Source organism: Gracilinanus agilis, chromosome 4 (assembly GCF_016433145.1).
Source record: "Gracilinanus agilis isolate LMUSP501 chromosome 4, AgileGrace, whole genome shotgun sequence".
Classification (NCBI taxonomy): Eukaryota; Metazoa; Chordata; class Mammalia; order Didelphimorphia; family Didelphidae; genus Gracilinanus; species Gracilinanus agilis.
The window spans coordinates 252432693-252456356 of record NC_058133.1 but is presented as its reverse complement, the minus strand read 5'-3'; the positions used below and the strand labels follow the sequence as shown (position 1 = coordinate 252456356).

The 23664-nt window shown below is 47.5% G+C and overlaps 2 protein-coding genes across 3 annotated transcripts; one reads left to right on the top strand and one right to left on the bottom strand.

The window, feature by feature from the left end:
* Nucleotides 1-1223: 1223 nt before the first annotated feature.
* On the top strand, nucleotides 1224-7370 carry GNB2 (G protein subunit beta 2). The gene is made up of 10 exons (XM_044673472.1): nucleotides 1224-1550; nucleotides 4229-4347; nucleotides 4732-4770; nucleotides 4872-4978; nucleotides 5468-5531; nucleotides 5676-5838; nucleotides 5940-6006; nucleotides 6328-6529; nucleotides 6622-6838; nucleotides 6922-7370. The coding sequence occupies exons 2-10, from the start codon at nucleotides 4291-4293 to the stop codon at nucleotides 7026-7028; spliced, it is 1023 nt and encodes a 340-aa protein (XP_044529407.1). The 5' UTR covers nucleotides 1224-1550; nucleotides 4229-4290; the 3' UTR covers nucleotides 7029-7370.
* A 544-nt stretch (nucleotides 7371-7914) lies between these two features.
* Nucleotides 7915-23479, bottom strand: GIGYF1 (GRB10 interacting GYF protein 1). Of its 2 annotated transcripts, none has more exons than XM_044673470.1 (27): nucleotides 23410-23479; nucleotides 17712-17861; nucleotides 17533-17590; nucleotides 17267-17430; nucleotides 17043-17172; nucleotides 16807-16902; nucleotides 16509-16620; nucleotides 16276-16384; nucleotides 15903-15943; nucleotides 15532-15702; nucleotides 15077-15327; nucleotides 14856-14964; nucleotides 14334-14471; nucleotides 14082-14173; nucleotides 13750-13921; nucleotides 13464-13630; nucleotides 13107-13207; nucleotides 12876-12989; nucleotides 12667-12767; nucleotides 12246-12328; nucleotides 12014-12160; nucleotides 11662-11871; nucleotides 11040-11221; nucleotides 10772-10932; nucleotides 10516-10688; nucleotides 10277-10406; nucleotides 7915-10130 (listed from the first exon to the last, which is right to left on the bottom strand). In XM_044673470.1, exons 4-27 carry the CDS (start codon nucleotides 17299-17301, stop codon nucleotides 10078-10080), a joined length of 3078 nt encoding a protein of 1025 aa, XP_044529405.1. In that variant the 5' UTR covers nucleotides 17302-17430; nucleotides 17533-17590; nucleotides 17712-17861; nucleotides 23410-23479; the 3' UTR covers nucleotides 7915-10077. The 2 variants fall into 2 exon arrangements, with proteins under 2 accessions (XP_044529405.1, XP_044529406.1); XM_044673471.1 differs by having other exon boundaries at nucleotides 12023-12160; nucleotides 14082-14170.
* Between the last annotated feature and the right edge of the window lie 185 nt (nucleotides 23480-23664).

Genomic DNA, 23664 nt, shown 5'->3' with positions numbered 1-23664 from the left:
TTATTCTGGGGCCCACAGAATTGACTTGCTCAAGATCATATCTGTAGTTCAATAAACTTGCTTTTTAATGCCATTATTTCTCTGGTGAGACTTTACAGATGACATTTGGTGACTAATCATTCACTGGAAAGAACACTAGACCGTAAGTTACAAGCAGTGGACTCCCAGCTTTGGCACTAGCTTGTGTCACTATAGGCAAGTCACTTAAAACTTCTCTGAATATCATTCTATGACAGCTTTTACAACCTTCCATAAGAGGCGGTTGTGAAGAAAATGACCTACAAACATTAAAGGTCTGGCTATCTTAATATGAGATCATTATTGCCCTTCCAAAGTCCTTTTAAATTCATCATCTCCACCGTCCCATCAAGCTTTTGTAGAAGCAGCAAGGAATCTATTAATGATCCTCATTTTTCAAGGGAGGAGACTGAAGCACATTAGGGTGAAGGGATATGCCAGAGAGGGGGAAGGATCACATAGGGAGTTAGAGGCAGGTCTTGGTCCAGGACCGAGGTTTCCATTTCAACAGGCTGACTCTTTTAGTGAATGTATATAAAGAGGCAAAGGGACATCGAACCCAACTCCCTTTATTTTACAGCTAACTTTGATGCATAGTCACTTCAATAAAGCCCCACAGCTAGTGTGCACCATTTCATAAAACCATGGATTGAGAAAAGGAAAGGACCTTTCAGGTGAAGTCCAGTACCCTCATTTTACAATTGGAGGAATTGAGGCTCAGAGAATTTAAGTGACTTACTCAGGGTCACACAATTTCTAAAGGCTTGAGACAAGATTTGAATTCAGGTCTCCCTGCCTCCAAGTCTATCCTCCGCCTGCACTCTAGCCACTACGCCAGGTCGAAGTGGGGCTCTGGAGAACTGAATGCTCCCAGACGCCCTTCTACACCCCTAAGGTCCCTTCCTTTATTCCTCTGCCGCCCGCTCCAGGCACACCAGGGTCTCTGGCTTCGGGTCAGGTCGGGTCAGGGCGGAACGGGGCGGTCCCCAGGCCGGGCTGGCGGGCGGGGGCGCGGTCAGGCTGGGTAATAAGGGAACAGCACTCCCTCCTCCCATTCCGGAACCACCTATTCCGGGAGGGGCGGAGGGGGTGATCACGTGACTGCCGAGCGGCTTCATGCCCCCACCCCTCCTGGGCTGGTACCAATTGGACCAGTCCCTGGAGGGACGTAATGTTCCGCTTCGGGGGCACAATTCTCCCGTTACGACTCCTTTAGCGTCGGGAGAGGGTGAATTTGTCTCTCCTTGCCTGTGACGGAGCTAACGCATAAGTCGTACAGCGTGTTTTTCCACGCTGTACCCTCCTGCGTCAGTTGGTCTCATCCTCTGCCGGACCCTGGGCGCGGCGGGCCACAGCGATCACGTCACGACCGGGCGGGATCCCTCCGCTGTGGGGAGAGCAGTGTAGGCTGCACTCACTTGAGGGAGACTTTGAGAGATCCATCCGCCGCCGCCTCCGCCGCGGAGGGAGACAGGGACCCCGAGCGTGTCCCTGCGACCCCCCCTCCCCACCGCAGAAATCTACCGCCACAGGTACCTCCGCGGGCAAAAGGAGTCCCCTTTTCCCCTCGAAGCCCCCAATCTTCCCCCACCCCTACGCTGGGGGAGCTTATCTTCCTTCCGCCTCCGGGGCCTGGCCTCCTGGGAGCGGACGTAACTCTCCGGCCTCCCTCCCACTCCTTTCCCCTCGTCGTGCCCCGTCCTCTCCCAAACCCGGAAGTGGAAGTGGGGGGACCCTCGCCCCCCAAGAACGTTCCGCGCGCCCCCTCATCCTTGCCTAGGACCCCTAGGACCCCGCCTCCGGCTGCCTCCCGCGCCCCTGGGAGTTGGGGGTGGGGTCGTGGATTTGGAGGGGTCTCCTTTGGTCTTTCCCTTCTTGCCCCAGCTTTTGCTGGCTTTTCTCGGTGACCCTGATTGCACTTGGGTGGGGGGTTTGGGGGAGGGAACACACCCCTCCTTTCCCTCTCTCCCCTCCCCCCATTTACCCTCTATCCAGTGGTTTCAGTTCCCACTCCCCATACCTGGAGAGACTCCACCTCCCAAGCAAACCCAGTTAGTCCCTGACCCCCAATCAAGCTGCTTTCTTGGAGCTCCAGAAAAGCTCTGGGAGGAAATGGGGTGGGGTGGAGGTGGAGGGGGGTGCAGATTTCTTTCCTCCTTGCTCTTCCTGGGAACTGGATCTTTGGCTCATTTGCCAAACTCTCACGTCCCTAGCTTTCGAGGAGGCTTGAGGGGTCAGGTTTCCGTACCCCTAAACCGAAATCTATCCCACATTTGCCTTCCCCTTTTCACACTTCTTTGGGATTTCCTCCACCCCAGGATTCTTTCTGACTGAAGAAGAGGCATGGCAGCATTTGGGAAGCATTTACCCTTCTTCTTTTCCTCATCTTGAGTTGATTGCTTTTAATAGTGGGAGAGGCGTTTTGCTTCCCTTTCTGCTTCACTCCATCCTTCTCTCCCAAGATATCTGATATGGAATTCATCCTCAATGGCCCAGGAATTGGGGAAATGAAGGAAAAGTCATCCTTAGGAAAGGAGGGTCTACCAAGCTCAGGGAGGGATCTGGTTCCTAAAATGTGGGGCACATAAGGTGATCTAGGTCCTAAGAGCAGCATGGAGCAGAACTTGTGTTACATTGGAAAGAGTGGTAAACAGTGGATAGGTGTGAGTTCAAATTCCGCTTCCGTAGAATCACCTGTGTGATCTTGGGCACTTCTCCAGGCCTCAGTTTCTTTACCAAGAGGGTTAGATTGGTCTAAGGTTCATAAACTTAAAAAAAAATATATGCTATCTCAATATAATTGATTTTCATTGTCATTCTATGTGTTTTATTTTATGCATTTAATTACTTTGTGAGAATAGGTCCAGGAGCTTTATCAGACTGCCATAGGGGTTCTCTGATACAAAAAATTTTAGGAACATTTGGATTGGATGGGTGGCATATCTATAATTTTATGAGGGCCAGAATGCTTGAATCCCAAAGTAAATGGTATCAGGATGCCCAAGTTCTGGAGCAGATTTTTAAGATTCCTAGGTCCCTGGAAAAGGGAAAAGCATAGTTTTGAATTCAGAGTAGAATGGAGTAGGATACCTTGGGTCCCCAGAACAAAGCAGGGTCAGAGCACTTGGGTCCCTAGCAGTATGATTGGACTGGCTCGACTGGGAGAGAGCAATGTTGCTTCTCTGCCAGGAGTGTCTATCTGTCTCCTTTGGAAGAATCTAATTACTCCTGAGTGGCTCCCTGGGGCGTCTGCTTGCTATCATTGAGTGCCCTGGAGAGGAAAGGAAGGAGGGATTAGGGCCAAGAGACTGCAGGAAGCAGTCTGGGGGTTCCTAAGCCCCATTTGGTTAACAGGATCACACAGGAGGCTAGTAGGATGCAACTAGTTTTGGGATGATCCCTGTTGAGGAGTCCCAAGCCCACAATCTTCCTATGGGCTTTCCACAGTCTTAAACAACCACTCCAGAACCTGGGGAAGGACTGCTAGGTCCAGAACCTTTGGGTAGAAGCTGGAAGGGGATGGGTCACTGTTCTCCTTGGGGCTTAGTTGGGGATGTCGTTGCTGGGGCTACAGGCAGTGGTGGGGCAGTTGGCCAATGAAGAACAGCAGTGAGGTGTTCTTTGGATGACAGTTGCCTAGGCAACCCCATGAACCAACCCAGCCTTTCCTAGCTTTCTCCTTTGCAGTGGAGTGTGTATATGTGGGGTAGGAATGGGGGTTGGGTTTAAACTGGCCCTTTTCCTCATTAAAAAATTTTAATGGGTAGGAAGAGGACAGGAGGTGCCCTTTGTATTTTTTTTTTTTTTTGCAATTTCCTGGGTAACAATGGGGCATAGGGTATGGGAGGGGGCAGAAGGACAAGGAAGGGGGAGGTCTCTGTGGCTGCTTCAAACTTAATCCTGGCTTCCAACTTTGAAGATTGATATCTAGTGCTGGTTGGCTCAGAAGGGAGAGGACTAGCAGTCTTACCTTATCTGAGTTGATGAAAGTGTGGAGGGATAGTTTACTGCTGCTTGTATGTATTTGATCCTCAGATTTCAATTTGATTTCCCTGGGCTGTGAGGACACAGGTCATTTTCTCTGTGATTGAGGAGGGAAGAGGAAAGAAGGAACATCTTGTTCTCCTTGCCCTTGAGACACAGACCCTTTCATCCCCCTTCTCTCCAACATCTTGGAGGCACCAACCTCTGACTCCAGCCCCCTCCCTAGATCTCCTTGGACGCTGAAGAGCTACCTGTGTATCCCCGGGGCCCTGCTGCCCTGCTGCCACCATGAGTGAATTGGAGCAGCTGAGACAGGAGGCGGAGCAGCTCCGGAACCAGATCCGGGTGAGGGGCAGACTGAAGAGGGAGAGGGGACAGGCCCTAGAGGTTAATGTGGGGAGGCCAGACTGGGTAGGGTGTTGGTTCACAGTTATTATCATAAAGTGGTTAGGATGAGGGGGGCTTCCCCCTCTCATTTCCTGATATTTCTTCCTCTCTTTACTCCCATCTTCCTATTTCCCTGTAACTTACATTTTCTAATTTTCCTTCCTCTCTTTTCTTCCTGTCTTTTGCTGCATACTCTCCTCATGTCTCATTGCCTCTTCTCTCTACCTCCTATTTTGCTGCTGTACCCTTCCCCTACCTCATTCTTGATCTGTGGCTTCTTGTCTATTTTCTCCTCTCATTTCTCCTACCTTCCCTCAAATCATTTTTGTCTCTATCACACAGGATGCTCGGAAAGCATGTGGGGATTCAACATTGACCCAGGTGAGAAGGGTTTGGAAGGCGAGGGATGGGGAATAAGATAGAATTCTTTGGGTCCTGGGCCATGTGACCTTCATTCATGTAGCTTTAATTCCTCTGCTCAGATTACAGCCGGGCTGGACCCTGTTGGAAGAATCCAGATGAGAACACGACGGACCCTCCGTGGTCACTTGGCAAAAATCTATGCCATGCACTGGGGAACAGATTCAAGGTACTATAGGGAGGGTGAATACTGCCCAAGAGCTTCTGCATGTTGTTTCTCCATCCTACCTAGAGTGGCAAGCCTTCAGTGGTGAGGAAAGTCTTTCCTTTAGAAGTTCATGAAAGCTTAGAGAGCTAGGCCCAAAAGGAATGATTTGAGAAGTTTTGGGGGATGGCATATTCTTTGGGTCTCATAGTTCTATCTTGAACAAATTGTGGTTACCTCCTCATTCCTGCTTTTCTACTTTCACTATAACCTTAGTGAACCATTCAGGAGCCACTGCCCTTACAACCACAGGTCCATAGACTAATCAAACTGGAGAACATGTAGTGCAAAACTCTTTTTAGTCTAGAAAATAAGCTGAGTGGGCAATGGATTTTTTCAAGGTCAAAGCTAGAAAACCTTAGGAGTGGAGAGAAATTGTTCTAGGTGGGAAAATTATGATTGACCCTTCTTCCATCTAATTCACAAACATTTTCCTTCTGCCTTCTTCCTCAGACTGCTGGTCAGTGCTTCACAGGATGGAAAACTCATCATTTGGGACAGTTACACCACCAATAAGGTAATTGGGGTCGTTGTATATGGATCTTTGAAGGGAATCCTTTGGGACATGCAGGTGGAGATGGTTGAGGCTGTCAGGCAGGAAGCCTGGATTTTGGACTGGGTTGAATTGTGATCCCATGTCCTATGTTCTTTCCCCCTTTAGGTCCATGCTATCCCTCTCCGATCCTCTTGGGTCATGACCTGTGCCTATGCGCCCTCAGGGAATTTTGTGGCTTGTGGGGGACTAGACAACATCTGCTCCATCTACAGTCTCAAAACCCGAGAGGGCAATGTCAGGGTCAGCAGAGAGCTGCCAGGCCATACTGGTAAGGGGATGCTGGCTTGGGGTAGTCAGTTGGGATGGATTGTCTTTTAACTTCATTAGCACCCATCTGACTCCCCCACATACTCTTCCTCTCCCATCTAGGATATCTGTCCTGCTGCCGATTCTTAGATGATAACCAGATCATCACTAGCTCTGGAGACACCACCTGGTAAGTCAGTCCCTGGGGTCACCACCCTCAAAAGTCCTTCCTAGGTTATTTTGTACTTTCTCTGTTTGGCTACAGCTCCTTTATACTTTGGGTACAAGTAGGATTGTTGAGTGGGGTACCTAAGATCCCTGTCCTATCCCCTCCTTATTGTCCTAAGCCCTATTAACTTTCCCATGGTTGGAATCCCTTCCCCAAACTTCGGCCAAAAAAGTTGTGGCACCCCATTTCTTGAGATTTTTTGAGCTGGGGTTGAGGGGGTGGGGTAAGGAAAAGGGAGCATGTTCAGGTGTTCTACTTATTTATGTCTTGATCTCCCATCAGTGCCCTGTGGGATATAGAAACAGGACAGCAGACAGTGGGCTTTGCAGGGCACAGTGGGGATGTTATGTCCCTGTCTCTGGCTCCGGATGGCCGAAGCTTCGTTTCTGGTGCCTGTGATGCTTCCATCAAGTTGTGGGATGTTCGGGATTCCATGTGCCGGCAAACTTTTACAGGCCACGAGTCTGACATCAACGCTGTGGCCGTGAGTGAGGGATCTGGATAGTGGTTTTGGTAGTCTTTACTTTTCTTTCAACTTTCTCCTGACTGCTTCTTTTCCCTTTATCCATTTGCTAGTTCTTTCCAAATGGCTATGCCTTTACCACGGGCTCAGATGATGCCACATGCCGCCTCTTTGACCTTCGGGCAGACCAGGAACTACTTATGTACTCTCATGACAACATCATCTGTGGCATCACCTCCGTTGCCTTCTCCCGAAGTGGCCGGCTGCTGCTGGCTGGCTATGATGATTTCAATTGCAACATCTGGGATGCCATGAAGGGTGATAGGGCAGGTAAGAATGATTTTGAAGAGAGACCTAGGTACATGAAGTATGTGGGGAGATACAAGACTGATTCCAATCCAACTTCTTCCCAGGTGTCCTTGCTGGCCATGACAACCGTGTTAGCTGTCTTGGGGTGACTGATGATGGTATGGCTGTGGCCACAGGTTCCTGGGACTCCTTCCTCAAGATCTGGAACTAGCTGCCACACAGCCAATGTATCAGACCAGGAAGGGGGGGGCAGTGCCCCACACTACAGGCCAGGAGCTGAGGGGGGGGGGGAGGGGACTGGTGGTCCACACCTGAGCCTGGGCTCCCTTCTCCCTGGGGCTCATTTCCTCCCCACAGAGATGGGGATGGGTTTGGGGGGGAAATCTCCCTACCCTCTTCTTTGCCTTCCTTGGTCAGGAGCCTCTCCCTGCTGGAGGGCCAGGGACAGGGCCAAGAGTGGGAAGCTCCAGGAGGTGGCTTTTTAAAACTGGTTTTATTTTAATTTTTATTATATTTTCTGTTTTTCCATAAAGGAACCAATTCCAACTCTGTACCCAGCCTCTCTGCCCCTGCTTTGCCTCTTCACCCCCCAAAAGTCCCTTTCCAGGCATTACTGCCCAGGGAAAAACTCAGCACTATTGGAAAATGGGATACATTCACATTCCCCTGGATTAGAAGGCCAGAATGAGGGTGTGGATTAGACAAAAGGATAGGTGGTATATGCAGCTGAGCCACAAATATTTTTTGAGCAATGCTACTCAGAGGACTGATCAGAGAAGCACCTGAAAATCTTGAGAACAGATCTAAGAGAAGGGAAGAAGTTGCAATTTTGCCTCTTCCTCACAGTTCCCAGAGTTCCATTTGACCAAAGGTCAGGGCCCAAGTGAAAGCAAGAAGTGAGGATGTGGAATTTCCTTTACCTGAGTCACAAGTGAAATTTAAAGGGATTTATTCTTGGAGGTAGGCTAGCTGAAGGTACTCAATCTGTTACTACCTCTTTCCTGAAACTCAACTACTGTCCCAGGGGTCCCTGGAACCAATACAACCCCCTTCTGGCTTCCCTCTACCCCCCAATAAAGAGATGGCTGAGGCGTAAGGGGAGAAAACACACACTAAGTTTTATTTGAGGGGTGGGTATTTACATGGGGGAGGTGAGGGATATTGTCACATAGAATTTGGGGTATGGGCAAAAAGGCAGACCAAACAGACTGGCCTCTCCCTTGCCCCTGCCCCAGGGAAGAGGGTGCAGCCAGGGTCCAGGAAGACCAGTTGGGGGGGGGGGGAAAGAGATAGGATGGAAACAGGGTACAGAGTCCCTGGGCTGAGGGGCTCAGAGATTTGTAAACATTGACCACTCTCAGAAAGGGGATGGGGGTGGGAGAGAGGTTCCCTCCCTCCAGCTTCCTCACAGGGTTAAGGCCACTCCAGGCTCAAGGGTCCCCTAAGTTCAGTCTCTTCAGCTGGGGGAGGGGAGGGGAAGACATGAGGAAAGGGATAATCAGCCTCCCTACACACACTGGCTGTGGCAGGGGGGTGGTTACATTCAGTCACAATAGTAGCCCTCCCCCACCTCTAATGCCACTGAATACTGGCAGAAGGCAGGGCAGGGAGTGAAGGGAAGGGGGAGTCAGGGAGGCCAGCAGCAACAAAACAACAAACAAACAAAACAAAACCCCCATCCCCATTATTGCTTTAGAGAGTATTACACAGACACTAACACTGTTGAAGAAGCCAAGGGGAAGCAAGTAGGGGAGCCTCCCCCACCCAAGGCCATGACCAACTCTGAACCAGTTGCCACTTTGGTGCAAAAATAAAAATAAAATAAAAAAAAAGTATGGGGTCCAAGGGGGTAATGTTGCTCTCCCCCCTCCCCTCCTCCCCCAGGGTAGGGGAACAAGTACATTCATGAGGGGGAGGTAGAGGCAAATCCCTAGCCTAATACTGTGCACTCTGGGGGATTGAGAGCAGTGTGGATAATGTTGGGGAGACAATGTAAGAAAACTCAGATGGATACAGATTAGATGATAAAAGAAAAAGAAATCCCAACCTACCCTTACACAAGACAGACATGTCTTGACATCCTCCCCAACTCCCCCATCACAGTATTTGTAAAAAGGGAGAAGGGAGTGGAGAGAGACCATTGTTCCTCTCCAATTTGGTCAAATTTAAGTTGTGTGAAGCACACCTCTAACCCCACCCCCCCACCTCCCACCCCTGAACCCCATCTCCAGGCTGCCTTTACCTCCTTGTATTCCTACCCTTCTATGTCAAAGGGAGGGCAGCTGCTGGAGGGGGCTGTCCATTCCCTATTCCTTCTGCCAAAAACTGAGGGGTGGGGCTAGGGCATAGGTGCCATGTCCCAAAAAATACATTCATATGGGGACTGGGGAACTGGGTTACCCAGCACTAGTCCCTCCCCGCCCACAATGGCAGAAATGGAAGGAAGCCCCTCAATCAAGGGCCACTGCTTCTTGCTCCCATAACAGGGCTAACACTGACACAAGGCCCCATTCCCACATACCCAGCCAAGGGGAACAGGCTGGTGGGCCCATCGGATTTGTGCAACTTACCCCTAAAGCAGCAGAGCAGGGATGGCTTCCTCAGCCCCTGCCCCCCAGAAACATCAGCAACAATCACAGGAACAACCCCAAGCAGTTCACAGCGGGTCCAACAGAGTCAAAGGAGACCCTACTGTGCAAACTGTTCTTGCCCCAAGCTTCCAGTTACACAGAGGGCTGGTGTATGGGGTGGCAAAGGCTAAGTGCAGCCTAGGGGAGGAGGAACATGGACTAGGCAGGTCCCTGGGCCTTAGTCCCTTTATCACCCCCAAATAACAGTGTTTTGTTTTTTTAAATCAGAACCCACCCTCCCCTCTCATCATTTTTTTTTAAAGGGACCCTTGGGACTCCATTGCCACCCCAATCAATCCCAAACCCTTCAACTCCCAAAGGGGAGAAAGGGTACTGGGAGGGGAGGGGGAAGTCTAGTTTTTTGTTTTTCTTTTTTTTTACATTTTCTTCCGTTTTTTTTTTAATAAAAAAAACCCTCCCCCCAACCCCCTCCCCCCCAAATCTGTAAAGTGCCTCGTGGTGGGTGAGTTAAGGTGCATCATGTGGTTTGTAACAAGTGCTGAGGACTCTGCCTCTTCTTCCTCCAGCTTCTGCCTTCCCCCTACCCAGGGGGAACCTGGCCAGGCTCAGGGTCCCAGGTATCCAAGCCACCTCCTTCCCCCCCTCAGGTGGGGCTGTGGGGCTGGCTGTTCAGTAGTCCTCCACACTCTCGATCTCACTGGGGGATCCATGCAGGGAGTAGCCTGAGGCCAGGGAGTAAGGGATTTGAAAACAATCTGAACATTCTTTCAGACTGTCACCAACTGGTTCCATTGCTCCTACAGCCTTCCCGCCCCCTCCCCCCCCAATTTTGGCTCCATAGGAAGGGATCCCCAACCATCATACCTACCCAAGATGCTGGGATCTGCATGCAGCATCAGTGCTCTCCTCTTAGCCTTACTGCCCTCTCCTGGGCCCAGCTTGGTGCTGTGATTAGTTTGGAAAGCAGCTTGTAGGGAGCTTGTATTGAGCCATGCCTCCTGTAAGCACAGCAGATGATCAGAAGGAAAGCAGAGACACCACTGCCATAACCAGAGCAAAGAGCATTAGTCCCCCACTGGCCACGTATTAGTCCCTCTGGATTCCCACCTGCTGCTGCTGCTGCTGCTGCCGCTGCTGACTAGCCTTATTCTTAGCCCTCCGCTCTAAGAATTGTTTGGCAAATTCTTTGGCTTCCAATGTGTCCCCTAGACAGGACCGGATGTAATCATGGACATCATAAGGGGATTCCACCTCTTTCAGGATCGCCACAGCCATGGGCACTGTAGGGGTTTGTGGGAAATATCAGGGACTACCTGAGTAGGGTTACAGAGGCCCTGGCTCCCCCACTGTGCCCTGCCCATACCATCTAGGCTCCCAGTGGTGCTCAGTGTGTGAAGCATCTGTTCACACCACTGGGTGAAGCCATCCTGGGGCTTAGGAATGCCCTGCAACAGCTTCAGCAACTTTTCTTCCTCATCTGTCTTCTTTCGCCCTGGTCGGCCAGAAGGGTGGCCATAGGAATCACTGTCAGAAGAACAATAGGATGAAGACAGGGTTGACCCTGCCCCATCTTTTACCCTGCTGCTTCCCTGCCCACTTTCCTCCCAGACTAGACCAGGCCCCACACCCACCTGAGCAAAGGACTGCTTCGGCTGTTCTTGAGGCCCAGGCTCCTGGCCAGGTTGCTGCTGCCCTTGAGTGTTTCTTCCCAGAGCCCCAGACTTCCACTGCCCCCACTCTTCTCTAGCCCACCCCATAGAGGTCCTGCCTCGGCCACCCACTGGGATAGAGGGGCGCTGCCCAGGCCCCCATGCTGCAGAGACACAGGATAGGGGGAGTCAGATTAGTAAGGACAAGAGGATAAGAGGGCTTCCTAGAACAGCTGCTGAGAGAGATGGGTGGGAGAAACCTATCCCTGTTATATGTTTGGGGATGGAGAAGGGAATACAGAAGGTGAATAGTACATATTTACAAAAGATGAAAGATCCTCAAAATTAAACTAGGTTTTGAATAAGAAAGGGAAATGAGGACATGCATATCCCTCTTCTTCTAGAAGTACTCTGCTTCCCATCTAGCTCTAGGTCACTTTAGGAAGCTCAAGGCAATATGCAGGACACTTTTCCCTTGGGTTCTAAGATATTACTCTTTTAAATGGTATAAATGAAATGGGGTGGGAAAGACAGTGAAAGAAGATGAAGGGACCTCAAAGGAAGGGGGTATAGGAGGCATTGCTCAGATCCAGCTCTGGCTTACCGCCCGCTGGGCTGGGGCTTGGGCTCGAGGAGGCTCCCGATGTGGCTGCTTATGCAACTGCCGATCACCCTCCAGCTGTAGCTCCAACAGGGTTTTCATGGAGAGGCCCTGCTTTGCCAGGCCAGCCCAAAGTGGAGGAGGGGAGCCTGGTGATGGAGGTGCTGCCTGTTGCTGCTGCAACAGCTTTAGGAGCAGTTCTTGCTGCCTAACCTGGGAAGAAGCATGTGTTAGGCCAAGGAGGTTTCACTTAGTCAAAAGCAGGGATTTTGAGCAGACAGGACCTAAAGTACTTTTCTAAGCCAAGACTCCTGCCTGCTAATTCTTTAGTCTTTGGAAGGAGCTGCTCCCTTACATTCTCTACCTGCTTGCGCCGGTACAATTCCTCCTCCTCCTGCCTCCGCTTCTGTTCCTCCTGCTGCTGCCTCCGCTTTTCTTCCCGGCGTTTCCGTTCCTCCTCCTCTCGTTTTGCCCTGAGTTCCACATCTCTCCGCTCCTGGAGCTAAGAAGGAAGACAGCATACAGAACCCTGCCCTTTGGCCCTTGAGCCAATCCTACCTTTGTGTTCAATCCTAAAAGAGACTCACTTTATGTTGCAGCTGGAGTTGTTCTAGAATTGGACCCTGAGTCGAAGAGTTAATTGGTATGTCCCACAGACTGGCCTCACCACCTGAAAAGAAGCAAGGGAAAGGAAAACAGTGATTTTGAAAGAGAACTTTTATCCTGTATGCCTTTGCTCAGAAAAGGAATGGCATGAGAGCAATCTGGCAAAGGTCAAGTGTCTGTGGCTGGTGGAGCTCTGATGGATGTAAATCTGGGTGAAGTGAAATCGACTGCTTCCCAGCTTTCCAACACAGAATGGGAAGGCAGGTACAATCTTGAGTGAGGCTACTTTGTGATAGATAAGTAGATCCTTTGTCTGTTTAGATGGAGAGAGTTGCAGAATGACAGAGGAGTTACAGAATGGTAGGAAGGAATTCAGATGATCTTGCCTGGTCATATACATACCTGACTGTGATGAGGCTGAGGTATGCAAATCCCAGAGGGTGCCTGAGTCTGGCACCGACAAGGAACGATTTATCGTTGGAAGGAGGTTCTGGTCCCCACCTCTGAGAAGGAATAGGTCTGACTCAGGACTCTAATCTCATTCCTAAATGTGACCCTTCCTTTCACATTTTGGGGACAGAGGGGAGAAGGAGCTTGTGTCCTGGTTATACCTGGGTTTGAGAGCCTGTAGCTGCTGCAGAAACACAGTGAGCTGTTGCTGCTGCTGAGGCGTCAGGTCTCCCATAGCTGCCTTTTGCTGGAGTGCACACTGTGGGAACTGGCGGCTGAGTAGTATGTAGGACAGTCAATTTCTACTCCTTGTGCCAGGACTTCAAATCTATGTTCCACAAAGCTGAGGGAAGGGACTCCCCACCTCTGCCCACCCACCTCAGGACTCATACCTGTTTATGAGCTGAAGGAATTGCTGGTGCTGCAGTTGCTGGTACAGTGCAGCTGTTGCTAACTCCTGTTGCTTCTTCAGCCGCTCCTGATCCATGTTTCCCTGAAAGATGGACAGAGATAGAAGTATAGAGGCAATAAGGCTCAATGTAGTAGGAAGAAGAGAGTACCAGAAACCATGGGAGAGCACTTCAGAAGGAAGCATTCTTCCTTTCTTGCCAAGGAACTCCTAGCCTTCTCATTCCTAGTATTTCCCCTATCTCCTAACATATTCTTCCTGGATCTTCCCTCTCACCATTCATTAGGTATCCCTCTGCTATAAGCCCTAGTGCTCTGGGTAGTATATGAAGTGTGCTCACCAGTAGTGGGGGAGGTGAGGGTCCTGGGGCAAAGGGCACACGCCCCCACATCTTGATAACTTCACCCAGTGGTTGGAAACCTTCATCACAGCCCCGTTTCACCAGCAATGCCATAGAGAAATAGCCAGCTTGGAACCATTCTGCCATCTCCTGTGTTGTGAAGGGACCTAGACCAGGAAGAATACACTGGGTCAAGAGTAACTGAAAACACACAAAAATCCTTCCTCTAACCTCTCATTCATCCTTTTTTAAACCAAGTTATCAATTCCCTCATCCTCTGAAATACCTTGGATCTCTCCCTGTGGGTCCTTGTAGAACCATTTCCGGGCAGCCCCATGGCTAAGTGGAAGAGCAGCAGCAGCAGCTGAGTGTCTAAGTCCTTGGCCCTGCATGGCAGCTGTGAACTGTTCCTCCTCTAGAGAGCTATCCTGTAGTGATGCTACCAGCTTTTCCGCTTCCTAGGGCACCAAGGAGGAAAAAAATATGGGTTAATGGATGAGGCCAGAGCAGGATGTGGGGCAAAGAGTTGGAAAAAATTAAGTTAAGAGTTAGGGACATGTCAAATTAAAATTGGGCAAAAATAAGACTAGAGTTTTTGTAGCAGTCTCTTCTCATCACCTGCTGTAGATGCTTCATGCCCTCATCATCTTCTGTGTCTCCAGGAGAGCCAGGTGGTAAGCCAGCCTCAGGACTCACCCTAATTTCATCTCCTAAGAGAGATGGATGGAGAAAATAAAGGAGGGGCAATATATATCTACATGACTCCCCTTCAACTCTAGTGAAACTAAAGCAAAAAGTTCTGCCCAACTCACTACTCTGCCCCAAGAGTAGTCCTCAACAATCCCTACAATCACTGTCTCCTACTCCTACCTTCAACCCCTGGAAGATCTTTCTCAACAGCCTCATCTCCTTCTCCATCTGGTCTCCAGAGAGGATCCAGGGTGGGCAGGGGCGATGATGGATGCATTTTCTCCTCCTGGATGGGTAGTGGGACTGGCTCCTTCATGCCTAAAAGAAAATGACATGAGATGGTATAAAAGTCACAAAACTTTCTAAGGCAACCTCCTCATTCAAAAATGTAAGTGCTATAAACTCAGATACAAAAAAAGGCATAACACATGGTCCCTGTATATAAATAATTTAAAGGTAAGGAAAATGAGGTCGAGGAAGTCTTCATCTTTTCCGAAGGCCACAAAACTATTTAGTGATTGAAGTCCAGTGTTATTTCCATCAAATCATATTGACTCATTACTAGTGGAAACATGGGTCCATCCCACTAGTGATCAGATAGTCTGATATTATTCCCTTTCCAGTAAATCCATCACAATATATTATCTAAATCCTTAATGTTTTATGTTTCACCATCTTGGTCATTCTGTTCTCCAGTCCTACCTGACTCAGTTCCCTCTCCATTGTGTCCATCCAGTTTCTCCTCTTCATCTTCTTCTAGACCCTGGAAATCTAGTTCTTGTTCCTCAGGGATTGGCTCCTTGGGACCCTTCTGCACCATTTAAATTGAGGGGGGAAGGGTGACAAATGAGAAGAATTGGTCATGGTAGAAGTTACTACCAGTCCTCCCAACCCATACTTTCCCAATCATTCTTTTAAGATACCTTGAGGGGCAAGAAGGCCCCTGATGAGTCAAAGGTACCCATTTCCTCATCTTCATCCTCCAAACACCACTCAGGGAGTCCATCCTTGTCATCATCAAAGCCATCAGGACCACGAGATCTCCGGGGGTGGGAGCCTCCCCCACCCCGCCCCTCTTCCTCGACACCCCCACCCCGCTCCCCTCGCAATTCAAATTCAAATTTTCTTCTCCTCTCCCCATGCTCCCTCCAGCCAGCAGATCGGGGTCCACCATCTGAGGAACAAAAGGAAGTAGGGAAAAGATTGGTATCTTAACTCAATAGTTCTGACCTCAATAACCCTGGGGAAAAAGCATTGAAGTCCATGAAGCCAATTCCTCATCCCCTCAGGATTTTCTTTTCTCCCTCTTTTTTGCCTTGGGACTCTATAGGAACAGGAATTTCTCCTTAACTCCAAAGCCTTTTCCCCATCCTCTCACCAGGGCTGGTGGAACGCCATCGATCTCCATCTCGACGGGGACCTGCCCCAAGCCGCCAGCTGCCTTCATCATCCTCTTCTTGGTCCTCTCGTAGAGAACGCCAATTCTCGCTGTCTGAGCGGGCATGTTCCTTTCTAGGTCCTGATCCTCCCTCCTCAAACCCAGAACGTACTGGGAGTAGGAGAAATACATTATTAATGAGATTGGGGTTGGGAGGAGGGAATGTATGGATGACCTATTGATATTAATGTCACTTTAGAAAATTAGGCATTTATCCTTTAGTCAGTAATTCCCAAAGATTTTCTGAAAGGTAAGCTCCCAATACCTTTTTTCCCTGGCCTAACCCCACCTTACTCTTTCATCATCTGTACCTCCGTCTCTCCTTGTTGACTTCTCAAACCGCCTCTCGCCTCTATAAAAGAACGGTGGGCAAGATGTCATTTAAATTAAGAAAATCCCTATTATCCCAAACTATAGGAAGTTCTATAGACCCCTAGTCAGTTTGTTCTAAGAAAGCAGAGAGAGCTGAAGAGAGAGGCCTAGGTCAAAGGAATATCTGAGACTTAAATAGAATCTGAGCTGGGTTTGGGGTGGGAGGGGTGTTTAAGAACAGAAGAGCACTAGATAAAAAATGCATTAAGGGTCTAAAAAGATAGGTGTCAAAATAACAGGTCCTCCAGTGACCTTACTCCTCTACCTAACTAATTCTATAACCATACATTCCTCCCTTCTTCTGACTCATACCTATCATCCCAGCTCTGGCTGCGTTGGATCTCCCGAGGACTTCTTCCAAAAGCTCCATCTCCTTCTTCAATGCTTCTTTGGTAAAAGCCGCTATCACCTCTGCCTCGGCCTGGAAAAATAGAGACTAGACACCATAAATTGGTTGGAACCTACCCAAACTCAGCTATTAAAATTCTTAGAATCAACCACCCCACTTCCCTCACCCTAAAGAATTTCCAGTAATCCCCTACTACCTCGGCTCCTTGTGCTGCCTCTGCCACGAGAGATACCACCTGGGGGGGGGCCAGCCCCTTTCCCCATCAGCCTCAGCACAGCCACACTGTTCACTGACAGGGAGAAGTTTCTCTGAGGAAGGAGCCAGTGTTGGGAATGAGAATCCAGGATAACCAGCTTTCCCAGCATCTGGCTTTCTATAAGTCCGTCCTTATATCCCTTACCCTCAAAAATCATTCCCCCTCCCCCAAACTGGGATTCTGACTTTCTTGTTCATTTACTCTCTAAAATCTAACTATCTAGTTCTTAAAGCCCCACCTGCTCCTCTTCCGTCAGAGGCTCCAATGCCAGTGGTTGCAATGGTTCCTCCTGCAACACCGCAGCAAATTCTTTGTCCTGCAATTCATCTGGGATCTGCTAGTCCCAGAAGTGGAAAAATTGAGACACTGAACATCCTCACATAATTTCCTAATGAGTTATGCACACTAAAGAACAGAACAGTATCCCTCTGGGTAGACTCTTCTCATCTCCCCTTCCCAAATAAGCCTACCCACCTTATTCTCCTTGATATAGAGTGCCAGCATCTCCTCACGCCCATAACGATACTCAGCCAGCTTATATTTAGGCATGGCAGGAGAAGGAGGTGGGGAGATCACACTACTCCCACTCGACAGTGCTCGAAGCCTAGTGAAGGGTGAGGAAAACCAATACAAGGTCGCAGAAATCCCTCCCCTCTTCTCATGGTTCTTCTACTCTTTTAAAATAGGTTCCAACTCACCATTCTGGTCCAAAGTTGAGAGTTTCTGCTGCCATTTCAGAAGTTGCTTCAGTTCCCCTCAAGGCTAGAAGTTGAAAGGAGATGGGGAGAGTATGACAGGAAAGTAGATGCTTGACACTTGATATCCAAACACTTAAATGGAAATAGGGAAGGAAGATGGAGCACTATGGAGTCAAAAGTCAGAGAAAGAAGATTAGTCAAGGGCACAAGAGTCTGAACAAAAGTTGAGGCTGCTTTAAGAATACCTGGATTACAGAAGGACATACCTGGGCCAGTTGTGCAGAGCTGTTCACAACATAAGATGGCCAGAGATAGAAGGATAACCTAGAGGTGGAAACAAGTGGATGAAGGAAATCAATCTGATTCATTTTTGCTCTTTGGCCCCTGAAAGGGATCTCTCTGGAATGCTCAGCTAGGTCTTTGGTCTTTCACCCTATCCCATTACCTGGCAATCTGTCCCTGAGGACAGGGAATAAAGGAAGTGGCTCTCTTCAGGTAGTGGCTGTTGCTAGAGGATGAGCCAAGAGTCACCAGTTATCAGATATGGTCTTTAGTATAACGGTGACCAGGGCCCCTTCACATCTGGGAAGAGTTCCTTAAGGAAAGATTGGGGGGGGGGGGGAGAAGAGAAGGAGATTACTTGCCCCTGCTCAAGCTCTGAATTTTTTCACCCTCTTCCCCCATTAGAGACAGCTAAATGACCAGCAAACCTAACAGAGGAAGGCAGGGACAAGATGAAAAATTCCTTCAGAAGCCGCTCTGAGAAAGACTTAGTTGGGGAAGGGAAAGAATCTAGACCAGGGGTTATTAATCTGGGGTATATGGATAGATTTCAGAGGGTCCATGAACTTGGAGCTTTTAATATTTTAATAACAATTTCAATATAACGGGTTTCTTTTGTAATCCTATGTATTTATTTTATACATTAAAAATATTATTCTGAGAAGGGGTCTTTGGCTTCACTAGATTGCAAAGGTTTCTGTGACACAAAACAGGTTAAGGACTCCTAATCTGGATAAACTAAATCAGAATAATAATCAGAAGGAAAAACAAAGATAATCAGAGAAGAGTTGGTTGTATAGATATAGTATGAAGGAAACTAGAAGAGAAACCTGTTCTTATAATAAACAAAATACTTGAAGAAATGGATCAGGAATAGGAAGAATGTTAAGAGGGACAAAGAAAGGTATACAGCAAAATGTCTTTTGTTTGTTTATATTTGAATTCCCAGTACTTAGTACATTGTCTGGCACATAACACTTAACTGCTTGTTATAAGTTCTGAAAAAGATCAAGTAGGAAGAACTTAGTTAACTGGGATAGAAAAGCTCAGAAGTACATTCAAAGGCAAGATGTGGTTATCTGATAGGTATGGACCACTTGAGCTACTCTCTTCAAAGCCTCCCTTTTTCTCACAGTGAAAGAAAAAAAAAAGTTATGAAGTACTTATTGAGGAGAAGGTTCTTTTGCCTGTAGAAATAAGAATTAAAGGAGAGAAAAAAGAAGAAATAGAAGGTTTCTATACCTGAAGAGAAAATAAAGTATAAGATCTGCACATCTTTTAAAGAGTAAAAAAAGACAAAAATGAGGTGAGGAAGGGTCCCTATGAAGACCTATGAAAAGTCTCAGAATTCTAATAAGGCATCAGGGAAAAGAGGTAAAGCTTTCTTTATTTCCTATGTTATTGAACTATTCCAATGCAAATGTACCTTTGCCGAATTTTCCTCTTAAAGAAATGAAGACCAGCTCTGGGGTCAGTGGTTAGTGGTAAGAGTGAAGCCCTTTGCTTCCTTTCTTAATCCCTCTGTCCAGGCTGTCAGGAACAAATGCAATTCATTTGAGTTAGGAAAAACAAGAATTGGGGAGAAAGGAACACACTGGCAGCTGTAATTTAAATCAGTCATCTACTCTGTTAAGACACATAGAATGCTCCCACTTTGTAAAGGGAGAACCAAAGGACAGGTCTCTTTCTGGACTAACAAAAGAAAGGGACAAGATTCCCAAAAGCTAAATAGTTTTTTAATCCTATTTTTACTTTTGTTAGTTCCATTGTAGACCATCCTAATTCACTGGGAGGCATTGAGCTTACTCAAATATTCCCCATCCTACTAAAAAACAAAATATTGTTATTATGTGTCTCTTCTACATACATGGCCAACTCTTGATTCAATGTGTTCATTTAATTTAGTAAACATAAAAATGCCTGCTATATGCCTAGGAAGGTGCCAGGTACTATGGATACAAAGAATAAAATAAAACTATCTTCGAGAAGCTTATATTCTAGTAGAGATAACATGTACACAAATAGATAAAAGTAATTTCAAGAAGGTGCAACTAACTTGAAGGGGGAGAAGGGGTGGAGTAAGAATTCTACTGGGTAAAGTAAAATCCCTAAAAGGAGTTTAATTCCAAACATGGGGAATCACTTGTGCAAAAGCATTGAGGTAGGAGATGGAATATCTAGTTTGGAAAATAGCTAGCAACCAATCTGGCTAGAATAGAAAGCATGAAAAGGTGAATAATATGGAACGTAAAAGTTTAGAAGTAGGCAAAATCATAAATAGTTTTAAATAAAAGACTGAGTACTATATTTTATCCTAGTATAGGGAGCTAATGTGTGAATATATTGGGGGTGCAGGGAGTATAACCTAGATCTGTTTTAGGAATATCAAATTGGAAGCTGTGTCAGGCTTGGAGAGAGGTGAGATTGGAGATTCAAGATTATGACTGGATATGGAAATCTGAAGCCAGCTATATAACTGAAGCCTAAATAAATCCATGGAAGCTGATGAAATGAAAAGATTATGGAGAGAAAGCCTAGGACATAGTCCTAGGATAAAAGTTGCCAATGCTAAATTCACAATGGTTCGGTTTTCCCATCTATACTATGGGAGAAGCATTGTACTCTGGATGGAGAGACTGTACTAGGAGGATCCTTGGGAAAGGAATAATTTTTTTAAAATTTAGCTGTTCTATCTTAGCACACAATTGTTGCTTAAAATGTTTGTTGAGATGAACTGAAATGAACATAGTCAAGGGAGGGGATGGGAGGAAGGAGGGGAGAATATTAGGGAACTATATAATAGGGACCCTGAATGGCCTAAAATTTTGTCAGATTCAGGGTAATATGAAGAGAACCATACAGAATTCCAACTAGCTTTCCTTCTTTCTTTCACATCACATTCTTCCCTTCTTCCAATTTCTATTTTCCTTGAGCTTTCTTCCCCTCCTTAAATGCCATACACTTACATACCCCCAGACCTCAGGTTGAACTTTCTCCTTTACAAATACAGAAGGAATACCACCAAGGAAATGGGACAATGATAAATGAACCAATCAGTCTTTCAATCTTAGTTGGTCTCAGGTCTGTCAGGACTGCTCTTACCAGGAAATAGGAAGGAAAAGATAGATGTAGCACAGAATTAGGTGTCCATTTCACAAAGTTTTATGTCAATGCCTTATCACAGTATAGACACCATGGTATCCTCAGGTTCCTGAAAGCTATACCAGCAGAGCACAAGCTCTGTCACACTATACATATTGTCTGAAGGCAATCCTGGCTAAATTGCAGAGGCTCATTACTATGTTGGCCACAAGGCAAAATTTTTTTTTTGGCCACAGCAACTTTTGAAAATCACTAAGGATATAACTATGACAGAAGAATCTCATTCAGATTTCTAATACGCAAAGCATCTGTTCCAGTTTAGATGTTCAAGATTTCCCCTATTTCAAAAAGACCAGACCTTTCCCCTAACCTGCTGAAAAGTTTCTCTCAGGCTCAGAAAAGGACTTGGTCTATTTGAGGGCAAACATTCCTGGTCCTTAACTCTACTTCATGAAGCCATCAAAATGATAGTTCACATTTGCACAGTGCTGAAGTGCTTTCACATCCTTTCATCTCTTTGAGTTCTACTTATTTCTCCAGGTTGATGGGATCTGAATGAATTTTAGTAGTTGTTTTCTGTATGCAAAATATTGTATTAAGGGATACTTTTTTCCTTGGGGGGAGGGGGAACAGAGAGGAAATAAGTTGTTGCTCCCTAAAACAAAGAATTCTGTTTACCTTATATCAACTATAGCTCTTCTCGTTATCTCTAATTCCTAGGGATACTTTAGTTTCTGGAACTTTACTTGTTGGATTGCTTTTTCTCACTTTGCTTCCTAATCAGGCAGGGGTTCAATGCCCCAGTTCTCCTTTAATTTCCTCCTTCCCAGTTACTTACACCTTTATATTATTATTTATAGGAACTCACTAGGACATAAAAATTTTAGTGTATAGTCCAAGTAGGGTCATAGGATCAGAATCCAAGAATGCAGTTTCTCTAGTGAGTCAAAGACCATCAATTCCCACATACTTTTCCTGGAACTGAAATACTGGGAGAGACAACCTAAACTCTCACTTTCTTTAAAATCACCAAGTATCTTGAAGACCCTGAATTCTCAGTTGAATAAGGCCCCAGTTTGACATGACTAAACATAACCAAATACTACCAGAGCAGGTTCTCCAAACATTCCTCAACCAATTCATACTTTCATAAATCAAAATGATAGACAGGTAACTTATTCTGAAAGAGAAACAAAAGCTGAGGTATTAGATCTAGTTGAAATTCAGTTAAAGGGCAACAATGGTAGATGAACATGTTCATAGTATCATTATGAATGTTAGAAATAATCTTTCAATCCGCTCATGAGGACAGATGTCAAAATTTAGGCCCAGGGATATTAAGTGACTTGCCTAAGGTCACACAAATAGAAAGTAGCACAGCTAAAACTCAAACCAGTTATACTATAACAAGGTATTACTGTTTTATCTAGGTAATGAAAAGGATCTAATGCCTCTAGCAGAAAAAAAAGCTAATGAATGAATAGGAATGTAAACATAGGGTGCAAGTGATGATGAGGTTAAAAGGATCTTTAAGTTAGGATCTCCTTATGAGGGCTAAATTAGTAAGTTGGAAAAGGGTTCCTTTGAGAGAAATTCAAACAATTTACTGAGATAATCTATAGTTAGTCTTGTTTTATTGACCTTTATGTAAATGTGGATTAATCTAAGCAAAGTCCTAGAATTTCTGGGAGTTATGCAGAAAGGTTGAAGCTTTGAAAAGAATGGGGTTCATGAGGGTGCTTCGATTTGTCACTGACAAACAAGAAAATTTAGGAAGAAAACAAAATAAAACAACAGAAAGGCATCACAGTCTAATGGACATAGTTGAGACAATGAGATCTAGGTTCAGGATGAGATTACACTCTGAGAACTCTAATATCCTTTCAAGCTCTAAATCTAGCATCTCATGTCCCATGAATAGGAAAGTGGGGTTTGTGATTTTTGAGTGATCTTTGCCCAAAAATTTTTGTTTACAAGAGCTTCAATTTGCTTTATGGGGAAAGAACTACATGTTAAGAGTGAAGATTCACAATATCAAAAGCTAGACTTGGGATCACTCCAGTCCAACCCCATACTTCACAGAAGAACCTCAGGTACAATGGGGAGGGAAATATTCTTAGGGGGGGGCGGAGGGAGGGAGAGAGAGGGAGAGAGGGAGAGAGGGAGAGAGGGAGAGAGAGAGAGAGAGAGAGAGAGAGAGAGAGAGAGAGAGAGAGAGAGAGAGATTGTGTGTGTGTGCGCGCGCGTGCGCCGGTGTGGGTGCAGGGGGGGTTATGGATCTGTGTTGTGTGTTCCAAGTGGAGAGAGAGGTACACGGACCCCAGGTAGTACACCACAGCCTCCCCAGATTAGATTCGGGAACCTTTCCCCGAGGGGCCCAGAGAAGCTGGGGATCGGGCTCCCCACCACTCTAGTGGCCACGCAAGGCCAGAGGTAGGACTAGGATGGGGCAGGGTCTCCAGCGGAGGCCGCTCCGGTCGGGATACGGCCAGTGCCTCGCGCGCCCGGGTGTCCAGCGTGAACTGCAGGAGGGGCCTGACCCGCCCAGTCCCGCCCTCAGGGGAAGAGGGGTTGGCCCTAGCGGGGAGGGGGGTAGCGAGCTAGCCTCGCTCGGCCTGCCGCCCCTCCAGCCTTCCCGGTCCCTCTGGTGACTGCCGGGGCCGGGGGAGGGCCGGGGGTCGGGACGCCAGCCGGTAGGCCCCAGGCGCCCCCCGGCCGGGCTTGGGGGCTGGGATGGGTGGGACGGACGCGCTCCTTACCGCTGGCGGGCGGGCGATCCCGGGCAGACTGCGCCAGGCTCGGGCTCCGGTTCCGGGGCGTTGGTGGCGCGAGGCTAGGGCGCGCGGCAGACTGGCCGGCGAGGGGGGGAGGGGGAGGGAGGCGGAGGGGGAGCGGCGCGCGCTGGCGCTCCCGCTGCAGCCGCTCCTCAGTGTTTGTGTTTGTAGCAAGATGGCTGCCCGCCTTGCGCCACGTGACGAGGGAACGCTCCGCGCCCAACACCCCCGCCCCCCACA

Coding starts and splice junctions, on each gene's coding strand:
- GNB2 (XM_044673472.1), top strand. CDS start 4,291: ATGAGTGAATTGGAGCAGCTGAGACAGGAGGCGGAGCAGCTCCGGAAC. Junction 4,979..5,467: donor CACTGGGGAACAGATTCAAG/GTACTATAGGGA, acceptor CTTCTTCCTCAG/ACTGCTGGTCAGTGCTTCAC. Junction 5,532..5,675: donor ACAGTTACACCACCAATAAG/GTAATTGGGGTC, acceptor TTCCCCCTTTAG/GTCCATGCTATCCCTCTCCG.
- GIGYF1 (XM_044673470.1), bottom strand. CDS start 17,301: ATGGCAGCAGAAACTCTCAACTTTGGACCAGAATG. Junction 16,621..16,806: donor CTCTGACGGAAGAGGAGCAG/GTGGGGCTTTAA, acceptor CTCCTTCCTCAG/AGAAACTTCTCCCTGTCAGT. Junction 10,407..10,515: donor AGCAGCAGCAGCAGCAGCAG/GTGGGAATCCAG, acceptor CTGTGCTTACAG/GAGGCATGGCTCAATACAAG.